Source organism: Charadrius vociferus, unplaced genomic scaffold (genome assembly GCF_000708025.1).
Source record: "Charadrius vociferus isolate BGI_N301 unplaced genomic scaffold, ASM70802v2 scaffold333, whole genome shotgun sequence".
In the NCBI taxonomy this organism is placed as follows: domain Eukaryota; kingdom Metazoa; phylum Chordata; class Aves; order Charadriiformes; family Charadriidae; genus Charadrius; species Charadrius vociferus.
In genome coordinates, this window is record NW_009647682.1 from 510787 (window position 1) to 521385 (window position 10599).

Genomic DNA, 10599 nt, shown 5'->3' on the forward strand with positions numbered 1-10599 from the left:
GGCTGTGTGTGTGCCACCGCCTGCGCGTGTTTTTTAAGTGGGAGGTGGCTCTAATAACAGGGTGGGTTGTGCTGTGGATTGTGGCTTGTCCTCACACCAGAGCTGTTTGTAAAATAGCTCCGGTAGATGTCCTAACACATAGGTATGGCAGCGTGGAGGTGACATGGCTGCGTGCTGCCGTGGGTATTGCAGGAGCTAGGGCACGGCGAGGGCCACGTCACGACAGCAGCTCTGCTGTGCCCAATATCGCTACCGTGGGCATGTCCCCACAGGCTGCACTCACGGGGACAAACCTTGACTTGTCTGTTTGTGTCGAACTTCATCAATTCCAATTTAAATAAGATGGCTAGGGAGATAAAGAGATAATTATTTCATACGTAGGAGAGGCGTGTCACGTGTGCGAAGCGTTCCACCCAGAAACATGGAGTGACTCACGAAAGGAGCCTTCGCTGCTAGGACAGCATTAACCTGCCAGCTCTAATCTCCTGGGAGCTTTCGTTACAAGTCTTTCAGTGTGAAATACTTTGGGAACCTTTTTTTTTTTTTTCTTTTTGCAGTTTAACTAAACAGTGGCACTAACAAGGTGGAGAGAGGCTGTGGCAGTATGGGTAGAGCTGATCAGAGAAACGGGGCCGGTGCTGTGTGCTCCGTGGAAATGAGCAGGCTTTCAGCAATCAAGATCATTACACAAGAATGTCTTTTGGGCAGGGGGGGGGAAGAAAACAAACAAACAAAAACCAGCTCTGACAGTGTTGAATCAATTTATTTCAGCCTTCTGGAAGGGAATGGTTGGAATTTGTCTGGATGTGCAAAAGTGGCTTCTCCTTTCAAGCATCTTATTCCAGCTCAGAGCTGGAGTTGGGGTGGGTTGCTGGGTTTGCTGTCACAAAGGGAAACTGAGGACAAGCTTACAAAGCCTACTAGAACCCTTTACTTATAGAGAAGAACTCTGAATCTCTTCTCAGACTCAGCTTTACACATCCCAGTCCTGCTGGTGTGGATCTGTAACGTGGCACAGGTGCCTGCTGGGGCATGGGAGGGAAACTGGGTCCCACTCCAATGGAAGAGGGTTGCCTTCCAGCCCATTCCCTCTGTCTCCATGTCACCGTTGAGGGGCAAATGTCACTGGTGGTACGACAGTCTCCAGCAGCCTTTCTGGTGGGGCAGTAGCTCAGAAGTTCAGTTTAGACTCTATCAATAAGAGGGCAATTTATGTGCTTCAACACCCATGAACACTCATCTGCATTGGCTACGTCCTGAGATCTTCTAGATTTACATAAGCAAACACGAGATCAGGATCCAAGATGAGTATTTTTGGTCTTCAGCTTGTTTTTTAAAGGTATCATTAGCTGTTCCTATTCCAAAGCAGCCCATTACTTGCGGCATGTCAGGGAGCTGCAGGAGCGTTGTGCAAGGGCAAGGGCAACATGGACGTGAAGGTAAAACTTCTCCAGCTTATGGGAATATCAGTTGGGTGAGCAACTGTTCCCCCTCAGGCTCCAGAGAGAGGACAGAAGTCCCAGCCATACCACAGAGGATGAGAGGCTGACTTTGCAAATGCCTTTGGAGAAGAGGGGTAAATGACAAAGTAAGTGGGATTACGGTAGCAGAAGAAGGTATTATATAGATGCTTATTTTATAGTGTAGTCATGTTTGTCTGGCCCTGTATATCATTCCAGTTCTGTCCTTCCAGCATTAGAAGTCATGAGACACCTCTGTTCTGTCTTTTAGATGTCCAATGCAATGAGCCAATTGATTGGTTTGAAGGAAAAAGGTTTGCCTCGCATAGCACGGCTCCTCCAGTCCAACAGCTCTGAAGTTGTCCGGTCTGGGGCTTCTTTGCTGAGCAACATGTCCCGGCATCCTGTTCTCCACAAAACCATGGGTAAGTCATTTCCACTACAGCAGATTCCAGAACAATGTCTCATTTCTAATTCTCTAATATCTGCCCATCTCACTTTGTAAACCCCATAATAGGACTTAACCAAGCTCCAAAACTGGGCAAAGCAGTGTAATTTCTTCTGGCTAAAAGGACAATTACACGTGATATCCACAGGCTTAATTAACAAAATCTGTGCTATCTCAAATTCTCCCCGAGCATGTGGTATGCTTTATAGATAATGACAAATCTGCAGGATCATGAGGCTGATAATGTTTGGGAAGTGAGTTGGACTTGACTACCCATAACCAATGTCATTGCCCTTCCAAAGGCCTGCAGCACTCAGTTTGTCTCTCAAAATCAATAGATGACTATTATGCCATTACTGGCTAACATTATTAGTGTCTCCTTCCAGAGATAACACTGCGTTCTTGTATTGAATAGTGCTAACATAAATAGTATCATTCACTTGTGCTAGGTTTTATTTAATGTTGATTGGAACATTCCACCTCTTTAGCTCACCAGGTCCTCCCAGATGTATCACGTCTCCTGTCATTCCAGTCTGGAAATACCAACAGCCATGGCGAGATCATGACATCAGCTTGTTACACTCTGAGGAACCTCATCATGTCCAACCCACACCTGGGAAAGTCTTACTTGACAAGCAACATGCTAAATAATGTAGTAAGCCTGTGCCGAAATGGGTGAGTTTGGGGCAGAAGGCATGGAGAGTGTCGTTGCATGGACATTTTTGAGCCCATGCACTCTGTGCAAAGCCGGGTTAAGCCCAGAGTCTTCCCACCACCCTTCAGAGCCACAGTAAAGCATTACTCTTGCCCTGTGCCTGTAAATTGAGAGAACCAAAAATATTCAACCATGTTGGTAGACAGAAATCCTCAGCACTGGTTTCTTGGAAACAGGCATGAGCCATCCATAGTGGGATTTGTGAAGGAGCGTCAAGAAATTTGCTGGCTGAATTTTAGGGAATTCTAAAAAAACCTGAAGGATCTACATCTTAAACCCTGTTAAAAATTCCAACCCTCAAACAGGGTATGTCAGTACGCAGCCCGGCTCCCTAGCGCCCAGGCTTCCTGCTCACAGCTTCCTGCAAACCTCATCGCAAAGGTCAGGTCTGAGGTTCAGGCACTGTTGATATAATGGGATTGTGCTCAGCTTTAATGTTCAGATTTGTTCATCCTACTGTTGGAATATCCACCTCAAGTGGCAAAGACACAGCTTTGATAAAGTGTGTATACAAGTACCTCCCCTGGTATACTCACATATATTTTACAACTGAGCAATCTCAACATATTTTACCCCTTTTTCTTTTAGGACTTGGTTTGAGTTTTGGTGGTAGTAATTCTGACCTGCTTGTTATCCATACTCCCCACAGGCCTGTGCAAAGGCTTGTCACCCCTTGCCAAACTATATGTTCCTTTCTGGCCCAACTGGTGTAAAACTTACATGGTCTTTGACCATGCATTCTCCTTCCTAGACTTTCATCTCTCCTACCATCTGTCTTTGTTTTAAAATACCTTATACACGTAACCCGTTGTTTTCTGTTGTGAAAAGACATTCACATGCCTTCTCCATCATCCTTTGATTAACCACTTACAATCTGTCACTTGTTTCACGGCAGCAGAGACTCTCAGTCATTAGAAGAGGTCTCCTTGTTTAGTTTGGACCTCAGCCAATGAACATTGGTCAGTTTGCTGCTTTTATATGCTTCCACTCTACAAGTCCAATCAACATGAGACCCAGCCTTCTTCTAAGTCTTTGTTGTTTTGAATGGTATTAACTTCTGCCTAAAGTTCCGCTTTGGATCGCTGAGACCGCTCGTCAGCTAATTTACTACTTCAGCGAAGTGTTGCATAACTGGGGTTGTGCGTACCTTAATTGTCTTGACTGTTTTGTGTGATGAGCTTTTTTTGCAATGACTCACTGAACTGTGAGGGGTTACTAAACTCTAGAGATGTCTTCAGTGTGTTCCTCCTGTCTTTATCATTAATTCCTTCTCAGAAACTTCCCACTTCTTACAACGTCCAAAACTTTAATTGTTCCTTTTCCTCTGTTATTCATCTCTGTCCCCAAAGATTTTTATGCTGTTCAATTCTTATGAAAAAAAATGACAACAATTTACACCCAGGGCTAATCTTACTTATTCAAGCCATATCATTCCAGACTGTTCCCATAAAGCAGATGTGAAAGAGATCTCCCTTCTAGCGACTCTGACACCTGCCAGTTCACAAATTAGCTAACTTTTCCCACTTCCCTGTATAGACTGTGAAGATGAACAAGAAATTTCAGGATGGGATTTATCCAGTCCTGCATCAGAAAGACCCTCATCCACTAGATCCAACATCTCTCTGGAAGGCTGTTGCCTAGGTTGGATGCAGCCCCCATGCACCCCACAGTGATGTTGGGTGTGGTGAGTCCCTCCTCCTTCCCAGCACCAGAGCCAGCAGAAATAGAAAGCAGAGGAGGTCTCAATGGTGACCAAATTGCCATAGAGAACGCCATGCCATGTTGGACCTTGCTAGTATTTTTCAGAGTTTTCTCTGTTGATCTGCCTCGGTTTCCCTGTGGACACACTTCCCTCCAGCATTGGTGTTGGTTTGGTTGATGTGGCTGTGTAGAGCTTCCCTGGCACATGTTTCTTCTGCCACCCAACAAATGTCTCTTTATCTATATTTTTGAACTGGTCTTTCATTGCATTTGAAGCTGTAAATCATTAGTTTAATACGTTCAAACAATGTTGTATTCATATTTTAGAAAGAGTTTCCAGGTTACAGACAAGTAAGTTATGGATTCTTTTCTTTCCCATATTATTCTCAAATGTCAGCCAGTGCTCCTCAAAGATGAGGGTTTTTTCCTGGATGTTTCTTGTAGCTCTTTTCTGAATGAAAGGCATCAAAGGTTCAGCAGTTCATCTGATAGCTGTGGTTTCTTCTCCTTCCTGGTGCATCCCAATTAAATAATTGTCTCTGTCTCCTGCATATATGCTCATCTATGACATGGGCTTCATAGTGATGATGGTGTACATTCACTCTTTTCTATTTTTAATCCAAGTTGCCAAAATATTGACTATTACCTGGTGGGGTTTTTTTGTTGGTGTTTCTGAAAATCAAGCTACTGCTATTGATTTATTGTGATGTCAGATGTCCTTTACATCTTTCTTCTCCAGCTGTCTGAAAATATTCCTCTGCTCATTTTCAAGCAACATTATTTCACTCATAAAATTATCATTTTTCTCAATAATTCTACTGGCTGTACTAAAAGCTTTTCTCCAAAATCTCTTTCTGTAATTTTAGAACATCAGATTTGCAGTTTGTCTCACAATCCCTTTATCAATGATTTGTTTCAGTTTCCATTTGTCCATTCACTTTTCTATTATGAGATTCAATTTTGCAGTTTAATACAACCATAACATTTTACCAAAATTAATCTTTGAATACATTCAGGTCCCTCCTTGATTAATTTTTGTGGAAGAGTTCTCCTCATCCACACGTTTCCAATTTCCCATTTCTTGCAAAGATTGCACTTTGATATGAATTTTATAAACTCATGACATCCTGAAGAAGTCCTTCCAAGAATTCCTTGGCATCTCCTGTAACATACATCAGGTTCTTGATATTTTTCTCCTTTGAGGAAACATTATTTCCCCCCATTATTTGATCCACATGTAAGAAACCCACATCTTTTGTGCTGCCCTCACACTTCCCCCCCACCTCACCATCTCCATCTGATTAGGTTCTTGGTTGTGTTTTGTTGAGTCGATAGTTTTTTGGATGACTGCTGGCACTGTCACCAGTGGACATCTGTTGTCTTTCCACAAACTCTTACAAATAATTCTATTTGTAAAGAACAGACTATCCTTAAAATCAACTTTGATTTTCAGGTAACTTGTTTTTAAGAAAGTTTTTCACAAAATCAGCTGTCCTTGATATTTTGCTCCATGTTCTACACTGCTGCACACACTATTCCCAGCACTTTTGTGTAGGATATGCTACTTTAGGTACTGAAATTCTGATCACAGCTCCATCAGTTCATGCTTAATCTTCTTATACCCAGTAGCAATAGATGCTGCATAAAACAGAACCGGTATCAATCCTTCAAATTAAGAGTGGACAAATTCTTTTGTCTGAATTTGGAAATGGCTCAGACACCAGATGCTGGTAATTTTGGTTTGAAAAGAAAAATTCTTTTGAGGTGTGCTCTGAAGTCACAATGGCAAAAAGTGCATATTTGGTATCATTAAAAGCAAATTATATTAAAAAAAAAAAAAAAAGAAAAAAAAGAAAATGCCTCTAGCTCAGAAAAAGAGAAACATGAAACAACATATCCTTGAAAAACAATGTCCAGGACATGCACTGACCATTTAATCATAGATAGCTCTGGGTTGATTGTTTTTTAATGGCTTGTCAGCCACAAACAATTTTTCAGCCACAGTTCTTTTTTTTAAACACAGTCATTCTGATGATAGGGCATAGAAAGGTTATAACCAGAGAAGTGATTTTGCAACAAAACCTAGTTCTCCTGACCCAAAACATTGCTCAAGAATTTCTGATTGTCTGCAGCTCCTCCAGCCCTCCATGCGATACCAACGCAAGCGATCTGCACAATCCCTTTGGAGTCTATGACCAAGCTAAATTTGCTAAATTTTGGTAACAACTGCTGTGTATGTTAGAGAAATGCCCCAAAATTTACTGAATGTGGTTACATTCCTGTCCTTTCACACTCAGAGTATGGTGCTTGTGGGTCCCAGGTTGTTCCTGATGTCCACTCTCAGCCCCATTTCTCTGATGAGGACTATTTTGAGGACGCAATGTTTTGTGAAGCTGTGCCACGCAGGGAGGGTCCTGAGCCTGGTCCCGTACCTTTCCATCGCCCTGCCTGAGACAGGCTGGGGCTGTCGCACTGAACCCATATCAGGAGTCTCCCACAGGCAGGACGAGGTCCAGCAGATCAGGAGCAGCGATAAGAACCAGCAAGGAGGTTTATATCTAGGTTGTTGTATGAAATGTTCCAAAATTATAAAAGGTACTGCTTATGACTCACGGTTTCGGAGCTGTTACTTGAGCAAGTATCTATTAACTTGTGCTGAGTAAGGACTTATGGTTGCAGATGTTGTTATTGCGAATGCTCCCATCTCCTCTGTCCTCACCAGAGCCCGTTCCTCTGCTGCCCTCCCGAGTGATTCGCCCACACTGTTCCTGCAGACTCCAGGGAAGGGCCGGCACCATTTCCCTTCTCTTTCCCAGACTTCACACTCTGGAAACACTCCTTCGGTTCTATTCAATGCCCATTTTTCCACGCAAATCCTCCCCTCGTTTTCATTTGTGTTGTTCCGGTCCCAGAGGTTGTTGTCACGAAACATTGCTGAGAGAGCAAGGAAGGTTTTATTGACAGTCCCCCGCCAAGTCCAGCCAGCCTCCCAGCTGGAGATGGGCTCATTTAAGGGCTGTTGGTAGACCATGTGGGTTGCTGCTTTGTGGCCTGCCGTAATTCACCAGGGTTGCTTTCATCTTCCCAGCTCCTGTCCAAAAGCGGCCGAAGCTGCTCGCCTCCTCCTGACAGATCTTTGGTCGAACCGGGAGCTCCAGAGTGTGCTCAAGCAGGTAAGGAAAACGCTTATGCTTTTTGGCTGACAAGAACAGCCCGGGTCTCGACTGGCTCACTGAAGTTTGCAAAGGCCATGATTCAGCAGCGAGGACGGGCTGGGAGGAGCCCGGGGCACCGGGAGCACCACGGTGCTCTCAGCACATGGGCACCTGCCGAAGATCCAAGCAACAGGCAGCGAGTCACAACCGCGGCTGCCGGGACTGACTTTAGGGTCCATGTGGATGGTGGCATGTCTGCGCCGGGCAGTTTGCACCCTGGGGTGGTGCTAGCTTAGGTGGGCTCTTCCATTGCTGCTCCCAGAGTCGATGCTGCCCTGTGTGCACGGCACTGTTCTGTGCTGGGAACAGACTGGGACATTTCATGCTAAGCTGGGAGACTGCAAGTCCATCATGGAGGATGAGAGCATCCCAACAGATCCCCGGCAAGGTTCCTCCTCTCTTTCCCCCCATTTTCTTCTTTGGCCATAACCCTCCCCTGTGGTTACATCACCCCTACAGTCAGGGTAATCTTTTAAACTGAGAAGAGGAGTATTCAGGGTTTGTTTTGCTCCCTGCAACAGAAACTGCGAAAGCGCAGAGCCAGACGGGGCGCTGAGCCAGCTTCCAGCTCCCGGTGGCTTGCTTTGAACAAGCTGGGTTTTTCCAACTCAACAGCAGCAGCACCTGCAGAGAGCAAAGGGCCAAATTAAAGAGAAGAAGTAACATCCACAAAGGGGAGTACCCTGGGGGCAGGAAGGCAGAGAGCACCTAAACATGGTTCTCATATTAACGGTTAGGGACTTTCTCCCTAGGAGCTTGTGTAGCTTTGTGCCAGGCTCTGCTCGGGAGCCTCTGCCAACTCATTTTGATGTGACTGAGTCACTCCTCTGTTGGCACAGATGTTCACTGCATAGGTATACATCAGATGAGAAGGATGGGAGTCTGTAAGGATGTATGTATGCATCACGCATACGTCTTTGCTGTTTTTTCCAGGAGTAATATTCAGTGAAGGATTAAGTAAAGGTTTCCTCCAGTAAATCTGGAGAAGGCCAGCTCTTGGTGGATGGAAAGCAATGCAAGGCAGGTGAAGTCCATCAATAAGGGTGACGGTTCACATGCCGAAGGCTCACAGAGGGAGGACAGAGGAGGTTGTTTGAAAACGAAGCACACTTTTTAAGTGGAGGACAGCTGCTGAAGCGGGGCAGGGGGCTCACTCTCACAGCAGTAGATAACTGTCCGTTTTGAAACTGATATGCACTCACTGCTCTCCATATACATCTTTCAGCAAGGATTTGATAAGAACATGATGGGATCTTTAGCTGGAACAACCTTCAGGACCCTCTCCTCCAGATTTTAGGAGCCTCTCCATGCCTGTTCAGGCTGCAGGTGAGAACGGGGCCCTCGTGTGCAGGGAAGGGGTGGTTTTGGGGACAAAGGAGCGATGCGTGAACCCCATGAGATTTTTGCTGGTTTTAATCTCCTCTAGCATGGTTTTGTGAGATTTTCATCACGAATCCTATCAGCCCAAACTACAAAGTATTTGTTTTGATGAAAAGTCAGAAGTTGTGCTGTTCCTGGGTGTAGTGCAGATGTTGCCCACACTATGCAGCTGTGCATTTGAGGCATGCTCAGCGCAGATGCCATAGGACAAACAAAGCTGCTGGACTTGATTATGCCTCATGTGTCTTACTTACTTTGCCAAGCAATAACTCATTAATTGCATTTTGCCAAATCCTCTCAGGTGGGGCTCTTGACAGGAATCTCTCTGACAGTACTTCCATTCCTGAATTTTGAATAATGCAATCCAGATAGCGTCACTAACATGCAATTAATTCCAGCACATGCCATGGCATTAACCATCACATTTAGGGATTTTTTGAGCATTTAATAATCTACCTGTAAGCCTCATGTCAAGATTTGGGATTACGTGCTGACATCTGAATAATCCCAGTGAGAAACCAGGTTAGAGAAATCATGGGCAGAATTTCCAGGGCTTCATTATGATTTTTTATTCAAAGAATCATAGAATCACAGAATGGTTTGGGTTGGAAGGGACCTTTAAAGGTCATCTAGTTCCAATTCCCCTGCAATGATCAGGGACATCTTCAACTAGATCAGGTTGCTCAAAGCCCCGTCCAACCTGACCTTGAGTGTGCCAGGCATGGTGCATCTACCATGTCTCTGGGCAACCTGGGCCAGGGTCTCACCACCCTCAGTGTAAAAAATTTCTTCCTAATTTCTAATCTAAATCTCCCCTCTCCCAGTTTAAAACCATTCCCCCTCATCCCATCACTCCCCTCCCAGATCCAGAGTCCCTCCCCAGCTCTCCTGGAGCCCCTTTAGGGACTGGAAGGAGCTCTGTGGTCTCCCCTTTTTCGCTTTCTCTTCTCCAGGCTGAACCCCCCCAACTCTCCCAGCCTCTCCTCCCAGCAGAGGGGCTCCAGCCCTCCCAGCATCTCCGTGCCCTCCTCTGGCCCCGCTCCAACAGCTCCGTGTCCTTCTGCTGTTGGGACCCCCCGAGCTGGAGGCAGCACTGCAGGGGGGTCTCCCCAGAGCAGAGCAGAGGGGCAGAATCCCCTCCCCTGCCCTGCTGGCCATGTTGTTGGGGATGCACCCCCATCCACCAGGATGCGGGTGGATTTCTGGGCTGCCAGCGTGTGCTGCCAGCGCGTATTGCCAACTCATGTTCAGCTTTTCACCCACCAGTATCCCCAAGTCCTTCTCAGCAGGGCTGCCCTCCATCCCTTCATCCCCAGCCTGTGCTGATACTGGGGGTTTCCCTGACCCCAGTGCAGTACCCTGCACTTGGCCTTGCTGAACCTCGTGAGGTTCACACAGGCTCACTTCGCAGTGTGAAAAGAGCTTGAATCTGAGAGGTACTTTTGATTCATAATTCCCCCTGCAGGTAAAAGCATTCTGCACTTTTCAAATATCGTATCTGTCTATGATGGGGATTGAGATTATCCAGAGTGAATTATTTGCTCCCTTCCCCAACACGCTCTTTGCAATCAGACTAAGCACAGTCCTGATGTAAGAGAAAATGGTGCAAAAGCCCATTTTTTTCCTCTGCCCAGGTATGGATTTCACTTCTTGCTTTGTTGGGATATTTCCAGTGAGACT

At 45.6% G+C, this 10599-nt stretch overlaps 1 protein-coding gene across 1 annotated transcript in view; it reads left to right on the forward strand.

The window, feature by feature from the left end:
• PKP1 (plakophilin 1) overlaps positions 1-8836 on the forward strand; it is a 42717-nt gene extending 33881 nt beyond the window's left edge. The window contains exons 10-13 of the mRNA XM_009881315.1: positions 1732-1885; positions 2397-2583; positions 7413-7497; positions 8765-8836. Of these exons, the coding sequence (XP_009879617.1) occupies positions 1732-1885; positions 2397-2583; positions 7413-7497; positions 8765-8836 (498 nt within the window). The remainder of the gene's footprint in view (positions 1-1731; positions 1886-2396; positions 2584-7412; positions 7498-8764) is intronic.
• The last annotated feature ends 1763 nt before the right edge of the window (positions 8837-10599 follow it).